Consider the following 14,265-nt stretch of genomic DNA (forward strand, 5'->3'; position numbering starts at 1 on the left):
CCAGGCCCACATTCCCTTCTTTGCCTTTCTGCCCTCAGCACTGATGGTTCCAGAGCCAAGGGAGTTCTGCTTTGTGTGGGATGTTTTGTGCCAGGCTTCTCAGATTCACTGCCTTTTCCCACCCACCTCTCAGGGCTGAAAACACTGCAGACAAGGAGCAGAGAGTGGCACTGCTCAGTGGGAATGCCAAGCCTGCAGTAGAAATCTCAGGTGATGGGATATTTTCTGACAAACCCAGGTGGGTTGCAGAGGTGCAGTTCATGGAGTCTTTTGAATGCAACAAAAATACAACAAAAATACAATTGCAAGGAATACAAATACAAAAATACAATTTGCAAGAAAGATAGAGGCTGTTGAAGAGCCACGTGCCCTTGCATTTCGGGGAGTGTTTCTGTGATGGGAATTCCTCCCCTCCTGTATCATGAAGAGCCTGTCAAGTACAGCTTCTCATTTGATTCATGTTTCCTATTGAATCTTCTTTATGTCTAGTTCAACTCTGTGCTTCTGCTCCTTTCTCAGGCACATCCTTGGCTTCGTTTCATGCATGATTTATGGCTCTTGTTGTCCAAAGTCAAAGCTGCATGCCCAGCTGACAAGGTGGGCACTGCTCCAGAGCAGTAATGACATGGACCATCCCAGCATTCAAGATCCTTTGCCATGAAATGCTTGGTTTCATCTTTTTCTGATATTCCTCCTGACCATCAGCCTTACAAGCAAAGGTGCCTCACTTTCTTGCTGCACTGAGGAAGCAAATGAAAAAAACTGGAATTTGAGTATTTGTTTGCCTGAACTCTGTCATGGTGTTTTTAAAGGCTCTGCTGGCACTGTTTGAGTTGTGCTTTTAGCCTTGATTTTTAGCCAGAAAAGAGCTTGTAGTGTAGCTTTTCACACACTTGGGTTCTCACAGAGGAGGATGATCAGATGTCGAAAGCTTTACACCAAAACAGATCCTGGTGTCCCCAGTGCCTGCCTGTGTGGATGTGTCTGGAGGCCCTAATGAAGCAGGATCATTTTGGAACATGCTGCTGTGCCACAGGAGGCTGTCCCTGCCTCGGGGAGCTCTCCGTTGAGGAAGGCAAGACCAGAGATGACACAGGTGGGCACCAGGGGTGGATCACATCACACAACCTGTGTCTGTCAAGGGTTTTTAGGAGGTTTCAGGGGAGGATAAGGGCAGCATACCCCAGTGAAGGGGAAAACTCTCATTTGCATTCCCAAATTGATGACTGGGGGCTCTTCTGCCAGCACAGTGAGAAGGAGAGGCAGCAGGGCTAAAGGAGGACAGCTGTCAGCAGCAACCTGTTGTGCAGGTGCTGACTTTAGTACAAGAGTGTATAAGGGAAACTTGTGACAGAAATAAACTGCCAGTTAATCTGTTATTTGTATAGACTAATGAATACTGCTCCTTAATCTCATGTTTGCCAAGAATCCCACAGAAGATTTCAACCTCAAAACCAAGGCGGAATCTGCTCAGTCTTTTTAACATATTCACAGTGACAGACAAAGGAGCCAGCAGATCGATCCGATGGCCGGGAGCAGCACATCCCTCTCTGCACTCCCGGCTGCCGTGCGAGGGCAGTGTTCGCTCAGGAAGGCGGAGGGGGAATCGCTGCCCCTCGGAGCCAGGGCGGCCGCGGGGGCACCGGGGCCGGGTCCCCCTCCCCAGAAGGCTTCCTTGGCAGGAGCTGGCCGTGCCTGTCAGAGACCGGAAGCGGGATGATGCTGTGCTGGGATGTGGAGATCATAAAAACGGTTTGTTTGGGTTTTGAGGGTTTTTTTCCCCCTGGTTGGACATTGAAATTGAACACGTCCGATCCTCTGCGTGAGCCGTCCCGCGGCCTCCTCGCAGCCTTGATGGAAACCAGGCATTGCTTCCCTGCTCCCCGGCAGAAAGGGCAGCACAGAGGACCAGGGAAAAATGTGAATGTGGATTTAATGGTTTTGTGTCTTAGAGATGTGGCTGTGCAGGAGTGTGGGGGGAAGAGACTCAGGGCTTGCTTTTTTTTCCTGCTTTTTAAAAAAAATTTCTCCTCTATCCAATAATGAATAACTACTCAGCTCCACCAGCACTCAGTCTCACTTTGCCAGGAGCTGGAGTCCATTTTACATCTCTTATCCTTGCAGGCACTGCTGGCTTCTTCCCTAAGTACCTGAAAACCCCCCAGTGTGCTTTTACTTAATTGGCTTTTGCACTTTCTCCAAGATCTGTTCCCTTTACCTGTTGCAAGAAGTACTCCACAATCACCCCAGCACCTTCAGGAAGAACACCTTGGTGGTGTTGGGAAGAGGGAGCTGTCAGGTAGCTGAGGTGGCTCTGATGATTCTCCTACACTGCCATGGACTGCCAGAGAGCAGTCATGGGCACCCCATGCCCTGGGTCTCTTCCTGGCCTTGACACCTGTGTGGGCAGAGCCTGTTGGATCCAGCTCCTTTGCACCTCACTTTGCTCTCTGGGTTCTCAGCAGCTCCTGCGCCCAGCCCAGCAGCCGTGGCCTGGCAGGAACCCAGGTGAGCAGAGGAGGGAGTTTCAGGGTTCCTAACTCAAACTCAGAATTCCTTCCCATCTCAGTTTGGGAAGGAGCTCGGGCCATGGCAGGTAAACCAGCCTGCTCTGGCCCCTGCTTTCCCCTCAGCTGCTCCTGCGGGTCAGTCACAGGCCATGACAATTTTGTCAAGGTAGCTGCAGTTTGAGGGGGAAAAAAAATGCTTTTCCTCTCAATCCCTCAGCCCTCAGCTGCCAGTGATGCCATAAATTCCCTTACTTCTCTGGTTACTGTAAAGTCTTTCAGGGTGGTCAGAACCTGAATTCCTCACACAAAAGAAGAATCAGGGGGAAAGGAATCAGCAGGAAGGGCCTTCCCTGCCTTGGGGATCTGTCACAAGGGCTCAGTGAGGCTCCAAGCATGTGCAATCCCTCTTCTCTTAGGTGACTGCCTCTCACTCCCCTCTCATCAGTGCACATCCTCCTCCCAGCCTGTGCTCCCCACTCGTGTTCCAGCAGCTCCATCTGGCTCCTTGGCCACTCTGATCAGCTCCAGGGCTCCTGGAGCTGCAGCACCTCCAGGTTTGTTATTGCACTTCAGCTTTGGAGTAACCAGGAGAGACAGAGCTCATCCAGCATCACAGGGCTGTGGCACTGAGTGCTGCTGAGCAAAGTTCCTGCATGGTTCCACCCCCTGAGCTGTACAACTCTGATCCTCTGCCAGTCCTTCCATCCTGGGCCTTAAATCCAGCTGCTGCGTGAGACACAGCTGGGCTGCTGTGCCACCCCACAGCACCCACCCTCACCTGAGGCTGTGCTGAGATGTCGTGGCAGATCACTGGGAAATTGGCAGCAGTGTCAGCACTGCCAGAGAAGGTGTTTGCTGTGGGGATTGCTCCACACTGAGCAGGACAGGAACAGGTAATTCTTCAGAAAGCTGTAGGTCTCCCAGTCCTCTGCACTGGAGAAAGAGCCTTCATGGAGTAAAGGAGCAATGCAGGCTGGCTTTGGAGAGGCAGGGACATGGGATGGATGATGAGTTTGTCCACTGTTTAAAGGTTGGCCCAAGGTGCAGGGTTCTTGGTCTTTTCCCAACAAAGGCAGCTGCATGGAATAATTTACCCTGGGCAGAGCTCAGTGCAAGCAGAGCCAAGCAGGAACTGCCACAGGGGTGAAAACCCAGAGAGTTTGGATTTGGTTTAGAAAATAAAATAAAAGCAAGAAAGTAAAAATAAGTTAGTGTTCATCTACCTTTGGCTGCAGAGTCTTCCCGTGCTTGGACATCATTCCTACAGGTAAGGATTAGAAATGCATCATCCCTTTAGATGGGTCTGGGCATCGTGTGACTCCAGGAGCGTGGAGATTTGAGGAAGAACTATTGAATGTCATGAACTTTGCAGCTGGGCGGGGCCTCGGCTGGCAGAAAACCTTCCCACCTGAGCAGGGCTCCCAGGAGACAGCCTGACTCAGGAGCCAGCAACTGGCCTGAGAGGCTCCAAGTGTTGGGAGAGGATCAAAAAGCTCCCCTGGCAGTAAATCTTTCACCTGCCATGTGACTCACTGGGGCTTGTGGCCATTCCTCCGAGGTCGGCCCCGGGTCAGGATTTCTCCCGTCTCTTTAGCCCCCAAACCTGGAGATTTTTGTCTTATCTTTGACGCCATCTTGACACCGAAAACAAATTATGGCCCAATTACCCTTACTCAGAGGGGCTGGGCTACCTTAAACGGCCACAACTCCCCGGCGCTTCCTTAAGAGCGGTAATTAGGGGGGCGTGGGGTGGGGAGGGGGCAAGGACTGGGGGGTACCCTTGGCATGAGGCTGCCCTGTTTGCCGAGGCAGGAGGGGACATCCCGCCCAGCCCCATCCCATCCTGTCCCGCCCTGTCCCTGCTGCACTTCGGGCTCCGCAGGGGCCGAGCAGAGCTGGGGCTCGCTGGTGTCCGGGGTGGGAGCTGCCCTGTCCCCCGCCTCCCCCAGCCCTGTGTCACCGGCTGGGCCAGCCCAGAGGGGCCCCGTGACGGGAGGCAGCAGCCCTGGCCCTGGCCGTGACCTTCGGGACGACCTCGAGTGAGTCCCTGCCAGGGCTGGGCACCGGCTGTGCCTCTCCTTCCAGGCTGGGACATTTCCCTGCTCGCCCCGATAAACGCGGGACAGCAGCATCACGGCTGAACCGCCATAACGACCGACCTGAAACTTCTAAAATTTATTTTTCTTCCCATCTTTCAGTGTCATTACACTGTCTTCTCCTCTGCTCTGTCCCTGGGCAAAAAAATGCTGTGTGCTGTCTGCCCGAACCCAGCAGCTGTTTTGGGAGCCGGCAAATCCATGAGCCTGGACAGTGCTCATGGGTGATCGGGTGGCTGGGTCTGGGTGTTTCTTCCACCGCCCCCCCCCCCTTTTTTTTTTCTTTTTTTGTCAGATTGGTATTTTATTTGGCTCCATCCTGTCTACCGAGCTGTCCAGTGTAACCCTTCCCTTGCTGCTTCTGAGATAAGAATAGGCTCCCCCGAGATCAGATAAACAGGCCCATAAATACCTACAACAACAAGAAGCGGGGTCTGGGCTTGGCAGGCAAGGAGGGAAAAAGGAAAAAAAAGTCAGGAAAGGAGCCGTTCCTTTGCATGCCAAACCAGGGGTGCAGAGCGAGGGGTGGGAGGCATCCAACAGCCTCCTTGCCCACAGCATCGCCCCCTTGGCCAGACAGGGAGCCAGGGGCCAAGCAGGGCTGGCAGCAGGGTCCCCTGCCGTGTCCCCTGCAGTGTCCCTGGTGGCTGGATTCCAGGGCAGCAACCTGGCACGTAAGCGCTGCCCCGGGGCCAAGCGGTCCCTGCGTGCGTGTTCCTCTGCCCGGGCCCCGAGCCGGCTGCTTCCCAACGGCATCAAGTTCACGGCAGGGTCGAGCCGAAGGTATGTGCAGGGCCATGTCCCCTGGCCGATGAGCTGGGCACTCCGATAGCCAAAATCTCAAAGCTGGTGGCCAAACCGCTCTTCCAGTGGGTTCTGGTGCCGCCGCAGCTCTGCCGGGCGCCTCCGGGACGCCACTCCCAGCCGTGGCTCGCTGCCGGAGGAAGGGAGGCTGTCCCTGGGCAGGGCTCCCATCCCCTGCAGCTCCTCTCCCTTTGGGGATGAAGGGATGACCCCATCCTAGGCTGGAACAGGCGCTGAGCTGGAATTTCGACTCCCTTTCCCGACCCCGGAGTGGCTGAGCTCCGGTGCGGAGCTGGGGACGGAGCTCGCTGCTGGCAAACGCAGCCCTTCCAAAGCGTTCGGGGGAGCGGGGAAGCCCGAGGCTGCAGGAAATCTTTAGTGAGGTTTTTTCCCTCTCTCTCCCCCCAAACGCTGAGCCACTACCTCACAGGAAAACGCTTTTGCTGGGCAGGGAAATCCTCTGCAGCCGTGGAAACGGAGAGCGCTTTCATCCGCAAAATCCCGAGTAGCAGGGGAGGCTGGCACTGGGGACGCCTTCCCCAGTAGTTTGCAGCCAGCAGGTACCACCACCAGAGACCTGTGGTAAGAAAAGAAAAACTCCTGCGGATGCAGGCAGAACCTCGCCCTGGCTGTGCAAGGGTGCCCCTTCCCAGAAGCAAAATTGGAAACACAGGAGGTAAAAACCAGCGGGGGTTTCTGGCGGGGTGAAAGGTGCGCAGGCTGAGTGATGTACCGTGGTGTGCCGGCACCGGGGACGCGATTCCCGGGCACAGTCACCTTTGCCTCACAGCAGAGCAAGTCCCGAGTCCCCTTTTAACCCTTTCCCTCATCGCTGCCGAAGGGCAGCCCCGATTGGCGCTGGATGGATACACGGATAGCGGCTGGCACATATGAACAGGACTGCGGACACATTTATGGGGCGCTGGATTGTAGTGTTAGCGACAGCTTGGGAGCTTTCCCGTAAGAACCCAGCCTTTAGGAGACTGTGAAACTTAGACATAAAATAGGATCTTTGAGGCTGACTTTCTGTACGTTTTCTTTTATTTTTTTTCCCCTTGAATGCATTCGGGTTTAGGAGTGCCCTGCTCTACTTCACTCATGGAAGTGTTATCATGTTAAACCTCTTATAGCTCAAACAAAAAAGTACCACTGCGGGCGGGCACTGCTCTTCTCTGGCAGTCAATTTTCATCTCAGCCTCGCTCAAAGGGATCGGAAAATAGATCAGGGGCAGGGAAGGCAGCCGTGCAGCGGCTCCGGAGCAAGAGAAGGCTGATTTACGCAGCCAGATCCTTCTTCGTCGAGAGTTAATTACTCTGACTGTATCCCCCAATGTTTGTGTGTCCCTCCGTCTGTATTTGTACACGTGCACAAAGTGGCTATTAAACCCAAGCCCCTTCCCGATGGGTGAACTGGAATATTCTTGGTGTGTGCAGATTAATCGATGTGTCAGTATTTTACAGACGTTGCATCATTATTTCTATACCTTTAGTCACAATCAAAAGCTTGGTTTCAAACAGAAAATGTAAACGTCTCTGCTGTGAGCCCTCAGATTAGAATAATGCACACATTTTCCCGTGCTGATTTTCTTTGCCCCAAGCAGCCTCCCGAGTGTCAGGGTTTATCCCGGTGTCTCTGGGAACGGCGGTGTGGCCAGGCTGGGAAGGCTGGATCAGGCTCTGAGCCCATGCACGCACCTCTTGGAACTCTTTGTGTGCACAGTGGTGAGGATTTGTCTTTAATTATTAAGGATTATTAAGGATTTATGCCTGAGTGGTGACAGAATTCGGGCTGCGTGAGCGTTGCTGCGTCTAAGGCTGGTGGCATCCATTCGGATGGTGAGGAGGGGACGCTGCTCCTTCGAAATGTGGCCGGGGCAGCGCCGAACAAGGGATCCCTGTGACAAAGAGTTGCCGGTGCCAGAGCCGGGTGCGCTGCCCCGGCAGGACGGGGGAGCCGAGCCCCGGCTCTCTGCATGGCAGCAGCGAAACCTGGGGCTCCACAGCTCCGTGGTGCCATCCCGACGCGGGAAAGGCCTGATCCTGCCATCCTTCCCCAAGCCAAATACGAGTCCAGAACCACTGGCTGGGCTCCTGGGGAGGGGAGGGAAGGGGTGGTAGGGCAGGGGCAGGGTCCGTGCCCTGGAGGACGTGGCGGGTACACGTTTGCAGAGCTCCATCAGCTCCCGCGGTGAGAAGGACGGCATAAACAAGTCACAAGCTCCCCAAGGAGGAATTCCCTGGCATGGATCGGCCCCACAGCAGACTACTGACTTCAGGGATGTCTCTAATCCCGCAGCATCCCTGTGGGCAGCGCAGGGGACCCGGCCAGAGCAGCGCGATTGCCGGAGCAGGGGAAAGCAGAGGGCTCGGACCCGAGGCCGTTTGCATAAAGTTTAAATTTTATTTTATTTTATTAAATTTTTTTTTAGCTATTCAGTTTTAAATACGTGGTGTGGCGCGCTCGGTCCCTCGGGAAGTGGTCATGCAGATCTGAGGTAGAAAACCCGGCACAGGAGTGTTCCCAAATGCACCTCTAGGTAGTTTCACCGCAGCCACACGTCGGTCAGGCAGCGGACGGGGACGGGGGATCGGGGGCTCGTATTTACAACAGCAAACGAATCGAACCGTCCAGTCCGGCCCGGCAGGGCAGGAACCGCCGATCGCTGCTGGCAGCGGGAGGGAGCAACGATTACTGCAAATGCGGGAAGGGGACGGGGGAAAAGGGCCCGGCTGGTCCCCGCTGCCTTCGAGGCGGGCAGGAGCGAGCCCGCAAAGCTCGGAGAGCATCCGTCCGGGCGGGGGGCAGCCGGGCCGGCTCCCCGTGTCCTGCGCCGGGATGGGCTCCGGGGCCGGGCTGGGCTCTCTCCGACATTGCACATGGAGGGGCGGGCGGGGCAGCTCTCAGGGGTTCAGTTCCAGAGCCCAGACCTGCTGGGGCCAACCCGTCCGGCCCTTCAGCTTCTTCTCGCCGTGCCCCAGAGGTTGCGAATAGACCTCGGGCTGCTGAGGGAGAGGAGATGGGGAGAGGAGAGGAGGGAGAAAGGAGCGGTCAGGAGCGGAGCGGGGTCCCGGCCCGCCCGCCCGCCGCAGGGCTGCAGCCGGGCCCGCAGCTCCGAGCGGCTTTGCCAGCCGGAGGACAAAGAGGGGCTTTAGAGGTCCCCATCCCGCCACCCGCCCGTTGCAGCACGGGGAGAAGCGGCCGCCCTCGCTCCGAATCGCTCCTGGGAGAGCTCCCGGCAGAGGTGAAGGACAGAGCGGGGGAGGCTCCAGCCCCGGACCCGCGGGCTGACCCCTCACGCAAAGAGCTCGGAAGCCCACCCGGCCCTTAGGGCAAGCTATTTTTCGACGAGTTTTCCTTCACAGATTTATTATTACTATTATTATTGTTGAGAAAAAAGGCTTCAGCGAGGCCGGGAGAGTTTAGAGGATTTTCTTCCCCCCAGCCCCGGGGTTTTTCCCGCCCGCTCCTGGCCCACGGAGAGCAGGGACGCGAGTCCCGATCCGCCTCTTACCGTCTCCCTTTTCCTCTTGTTCTCCCTGCCGTCCGCCTTCTTGAGCTCTGCTTTGAAGCCCTCGGTGTCCCCGGGCTGGCTGTCCTTTGCCAGCACCTCCATCAGGTAGGCGATGTAGCTGGTGGCCAGGCGCAGGGTCTTGATCTTGGAGAGCTTGGTGTCGGCGGGCACGTTGGGGATGCACTCGCGGAGCTCGGCGAAGGCGCTGTTGATGCTCTCCGTCCTCCGCCGCTCCTTCTTGGGTCCCCCGACGCCTTTTCGCCGTCCCAGGCGGCCGCTGAGAGCCTCCAGCCGCCCCGGGCCGGCCGGGCCGTACTCGGCGGGGCCGTAGTTGGGGCTCTGCCCGGCGAGCTCGGGGGTCGCCTCGGCCGGGTTGAGCACCCAGCCGGGGAAGTAGGCGCGCTCCTGGTGGCACCGCGCCGCCGGCCCGAAGAGGAAAGGGTCGTGCAGCATGGGGTGGTGATGGTGGTGGTGGTGGTGATGCTGGTAGCCCCCTACCAGGTTCATGATCCGCTCCGCTGGCCCCGGGGGCCGCTCAGCAGCGCTCCATGGCCGGGCGGGAGGCGCTCCCCGCCGGGCGGGCACGGCGGGCTGCGGGGAGCGCGGCTCCGGTGGCGGAGGCGGCTGTGGGGTTTGGGGTGGGGGCGGTCGGGGTTTGGGGTTTCGGGTTTGTTGTTTGGGGTTTTTTTAACCCCTTCTGGAGCCTCCCGACCCTGCCTTTATATAGGGCCGCGGCCCCCCCGCCGTGGAGCCAATGGGCAGGGGAGGATGCGCGGAGGCCCCGGGGGGAGCGGGGCGGCGGAGGGGGCGTGCGCGGGGCTTGGGGCTCACACCTCCGCCGCTTGCCCTGCGTCCCGCCCGCTCCTCGCTTGCCGGGAGAAGGGGCTGAGGAAGAGCCGAGGGGCACTCCACCCCCGTCCCGGAGCGCTCCGACCCCCGCTGCCTCCCCGCTGCCGGGGCGGGGGCGTCCGAGCCCCCCCAGAGCCGCCGCGCCCGGCCGGGGAGGAGAGCGGCAGCGGGGCGGGGAAGCCGCGGCTGTCCGGAGCCCCGACGGCCGGGCCGAGGGAACGGAGAGCAGCGGGGCCGGGGGATGGGGAGAAAAGGGGGTGAAGGTAGCCGGGTGAGGCGGGCTGGGGGGCAGGGATGGGGTGAGGGCTCCCTCCCTGCACAAGGGGCTCCTGACCCACGGCTGCGTTGCACAGCTGCGCAGGGATGTGCACTGCACGCGTGTACAGCACACGCCCACCCTGTGCAATGCACGCTGCACAAGTCCACGCTGCACTGGTGTTGGTTACACCGTGCACTGCTGTTCACACCTATGTTCTGCACGAGTTGCCCACACGCACCACAAAGATGCTGCATGCACCACACAACTCTGTGCTGTGCACACACTCCACAAACATGTCACACACCCATGTATGTTACATACACCAGCAGCACGGATGTGCCACATGCACAAACTCACTACAAGTACATGACTCACACACGTGTGGCACATGCACACCTATCACACACATGGCTTATAAACACACGTGTGTGTGCTGCTCACAGACACTGCATAGATACATAAATATATAAAAATTATACTGTCCATGCACATAAATGTATTTACAATGGGGAGAGGGGGACCTGCCCTGCGTTCCCTGTCCCAGCCTGGCCACGAGAGGGCGGGGGGGACCCGCTGGGTTTGGGGTCTTGTACTTCACCACAGCCCCAAACCCCAGCCCAGGGAGGGTCCCTGAAGTGGACAGCGCACCCTGCTCGCCTCTGCACCCATGGGTGACAGATCCCCGGGACGATGTGTCCCAGAGCCCTCACCCGCAGCCCAAGGGCGGCACTGGGGCTGACCCTGCTCTGCTCAGTGACTCCAGAGAGGACAGGCCGGGCGCGGCAGCGGCGATCACAGCTCGGCGGGGCAGGAAGGGGCTTTGGGCCCAAGGTATGTTAGCGATTAGCGGCGCTTTCCAGCGATTCATCTTGCAGCGGAGGGTGGAAACGTTGGAGGGTTGTTTGCAGGCGCTTGTATTAATCATCCGGGCTAACACACCATTAACGTCCTCCTGCATTTTAAAGATGACAAATTTTATTTGACTTCTCTCAATCACGGTTCCCGGGCGGATTCGGGAGCCACTTAAATGCCTCGGATTTTCCATCGTTAGTTGTTACAAGGCGAGCTGCAGAGGCAGGAGGCTGGGGGGGCCGGGGCAGGGTGCGAGCGGGTCTCCGCTTCTGCGGCTGGGGGGGAGCGGCCGTGCCGGATCTGCCCAGCTTTGTTCCCCCCCCGCTTTGTTCTCAGCTGCTGCAAAGACCCCGCTCCCCCACCCCCTTTAAACAAGCGCCCCGCGAACATTTGCTAGTGATTATTCTCTCCTGTTAGAGCCAGGCTTGGGGAGGGTAGGGCGTCCTGTCCCGGTTTCCTTCAGGACAGCCGTGGTTGGGTTCTGATGGGAGCCCAATGCCCACCTGGGAGAAGCTCAGGGGTCCCACTCCATGCCTCACCTCTCCATGCTGGCAGAGCATCACCCGTGGAGCCCTGCTCCTCTTACAAACCACCCAGGCTCCTCACTGAGCTTCTCCCCAGCCCCACAAACTGCCAGGTGAGAGTCTGTGCCACCCAACCCCAGCTCTGGAAATACCTCCCAAAAATACCCCTTTGATCCCCACAGCCCTGCATTGCACAGGCCACTTACAGCCACATCCAGCTGGGAGCTGTCACCTTGAGCCGTGCACCAGAGTCACCTCCAGCCTCCAGCTGCCAAGCCAGGTAAGTCCAGCCCAAGCCCGGGCATTATCTTGCTTAATCCACCCCCTGATGGAGGTCCCTGGACCCTGCAGAGTTTGGAAGTGCTCAGCTGAGCAAATAGTGGGACCAGAGGGTTGATTTTTCCTTTGGAAAATCATTCTAATCTTTCGTGTTTTAATAAAATAATAAAACCAGAGCCCTTTTTATGCCGACACCTTCTAAATCAAACCAGACTGCCTTTGTCATGGCGTCCAAATTTAGCACTTCTCAAACTTTTGGTGAATATCTTTAATTTCACATCTCCCCACTCGCATGGGGGAGAAAACGCCGAGCAGTTTGGATTAGGAGATTTATGGCTGGCATGGCAGGAGGAACCATGTTTCTCTCCACCTGTTTTCCTTCAAACCAGAGAAAGATTTCCTGCCCTCGTGGCCAGGTGATGGTGAGGGGGCCAGTGCTGCATGTTGGCAGTGAGGTTATCCCAGGTCTCTGTGAACCCCAGCCCCCCAAACCCAGCAGGGGCACCAAGCCCTGCGTCCATCCCCATGTCTGGGACAGGAGCTGAGGTTTTGGCCCTGGCCCCTCAGCCACCTCCTTATCAGCGCCCAGCCAGCGGCAGCCCCGGGTGTCCTGTGACTTTGACGCCAGCTCTGCTCCCCCCCTCTGGCTCCCTTATCTAAATAGGAGCGTAAATCAGGGCCTTGGCAGATGCCCTGGCAGGACAGGGACTCCATAAAAAGGGGCTCTGCTCCAGCTCTGTTTACATTGCAGCCCCGTAAAATATTCCCCTTGTCTTCCTTGTTAGCGTCTCCCTGCAGCATCCCAGCACCCTGCTGCACCCACATCCCCCCACCCCAAGCTCCTCTGAGCCCCAGGGCGCAGCCAGGAGGGTCCCAGCCCTGTCACCCCCCAGCCCCACACCGTGTCCCCCATCAGGTTATGCCCAGGGTACCTCCTCACTCCTCCAGTGCCTTCGATCCCCTCCTCAGGCACGGCAGGCACAGAGCAGGGCTCAGCCAGCTCCCCTGGGCAGCTGGGTTGTGTCTAAAGGTGCCCCTGGGTATTTATAGCACTTGCCTGAAATAATGCAATAATAATCACTCAGCACCTTCCTAACAGTTCTGCTCTCAGAGGCCTCGGGGGACGGTGGCAAAAACCCTTGGGAAACTGAGGCATGAGCAGAGTCTGCTCCAAGGAGAGCTGCAGAGAGCTTCTCTGTCTGGGGGATTCTTTTCCTCCTGGCAGTGTGAGGAGTGAGAGACCCTGCAGCAGTGGATGGAATCAAGTCAGGTTGATCAGCAATGAACTCAGGTCTGGGGTCACAGCCCAGGCTGGGCTGGAAAAGCCCACTCAGGGCATCTCTCCTCCCCAGCAGGGTTTGCCACACATGTCCTGCTGTGCCAGGATGGGTTTCACAGGGGTGAGGAGTGCTGGGGTGCACAGAGTTCATGCTTGCTGGTGCCCTCCTGTGCCCACACACTGCCTGAGTCCCCCAGACAGCATCACCGGGCTGCTTAATTCTGCATCAGCCCCACAGGAGCAACTCCCAGTGAGATGCAGTCTGTCAGAGCCCCAGGGATGGAGCAGGAGGAACTGGGGGTGAACACAGGGCTGTGCCTGGATGTTCCTGTTCCCAGCACAACCCACAGCACCTTCTCTGTCCACACCCCTCCTGTGCCGCCCCTATGGCGACACACTGGATCACTGCAACCATTGCCCCTCAAGAAATGCCATCTATTTATGGCTAAACAGCCACTGTCTTGCCTGGATAAATCAAAAGGAAAACAAAGCTTTACGGAAAAAAGTATTAAATTTTCCATGTGCTCCTGAAGGGATGGGCCAGGCGCTCTCTGTTTATTTTTTGGGCTCTCTCTTTGCTAGTACTGTAAGTGACATTGTGTTTACAAAAGTTTTTATGTCATCAGAGCAAAGTCACAGCTCAGCTTCCTCTCCTGTGTATTTTATGTAGATGGATGTGTCTGTGAGGAACATTCAAACTAAACAGAGAGCTGGTTTATAGGAAAATGTATTTATTTGAAAAATCGTAACTCACAATTTCGGCAAAACCGGGCTCCACATTTATTGCTGCTAATGGGGTGTGGCGGCCGTAAATTAACCTGGAAAATTGCTGCAGCCATTTCAACAATGGCTCATTGTGCTGATGGAGCAGCAGCTCCTCAAAGAGGGCTCATGTCAATTGGCAATTAGGTTTGGGTGCAAACAACAGGTAAAGGGAAGGTAACAGGCAGCCTCACTGCTGGAACCAGCCCCAAAATCATTGCTCTGGCATGGGTGGCATGGGTGCCCTGAGGCTCTCTTAAAACAGAGCTGTTCCCTCATCTGATTGCCATGAAAATCAGTGGAAGGAGGCTCCACCTGCCATAAAGGGAATTTCTATTTATATTAAATTACCTGTCATAGACACGTAATTGGAGATGACAGAAAAACCCAGTCCACGAGCTCTGACTGGCAGCCCAGGCGAGCCACGTGCATGGAGAGCAGGCCCAGTTGCTCCCTGGTTGATCTCTCTTCTTGAAAGAAGTTTTGCACTGAATCAGGAGTGATGCTCCTACCCTAAAGCCTCTTCTTTCCCAGTCAGA

At 56.9% G+C, this 14,265-nt stretch overlaps 1 protein-coding gene across 1 annotated transcript; it reads right to left on the reverse strand.

Annotated features, from left to right (window-relative positions):
- Positions 1–7,871: 7,871 nt before the first annotated feature.
- HAND1 (heart and neural crest derivatives expressed 1) lies at positions 7,872–9,479 on the reverse strand. The gene is made up of 2 exons (XM_030957545.1): positions 8,923–9,479; positions 7,872–8,410 (listed from the first exon to the last, which is right to left on the reverse strand). The coding sequence occupies exons 1-2, from the start codon at positions 9,427–9,429 to the stop codon at positions 8,312–8,314; spliced, it is 606 nt and encodes a 201-aa protein (XP_030813405.1). The 5' UTR covers positions 9,430–9,479; the 3' UTR covers positions 7,872–8,311.
- Between the last annotated feature and the right edge of the window lie 4,786 nt (positions 9,480–14,265).

This window comes from Camarhynchus parvulus, chromosome 13 (assembly GCF_901933205.1).
Source record: "Camarhynchus parvulus chromosome 13, STF_HiC, whole genome shotgun sequence".
NCBI lineage: Eukaryota > Metazoa > Chordata > Aves > Passeriformes > Thraupidae > Camarhynchus > Camarhynchus parvulus.

Coding starts and splice junctions, on each gene's coding strand:
- HAND1 (XM_030957545.1), bottom strand. CDS start 9,429: ATGAACCTGGTAGGGGGCTACCAGCATCACCACCACCACCACCATCAC. Junction 8,411..8,922: donor ACAAGAGGAAAAGGGAGACG/GTAAGAGGCGGA, acceptor CTCCCTCAGCAG/CCCGAGGTCTATTCGCAACC.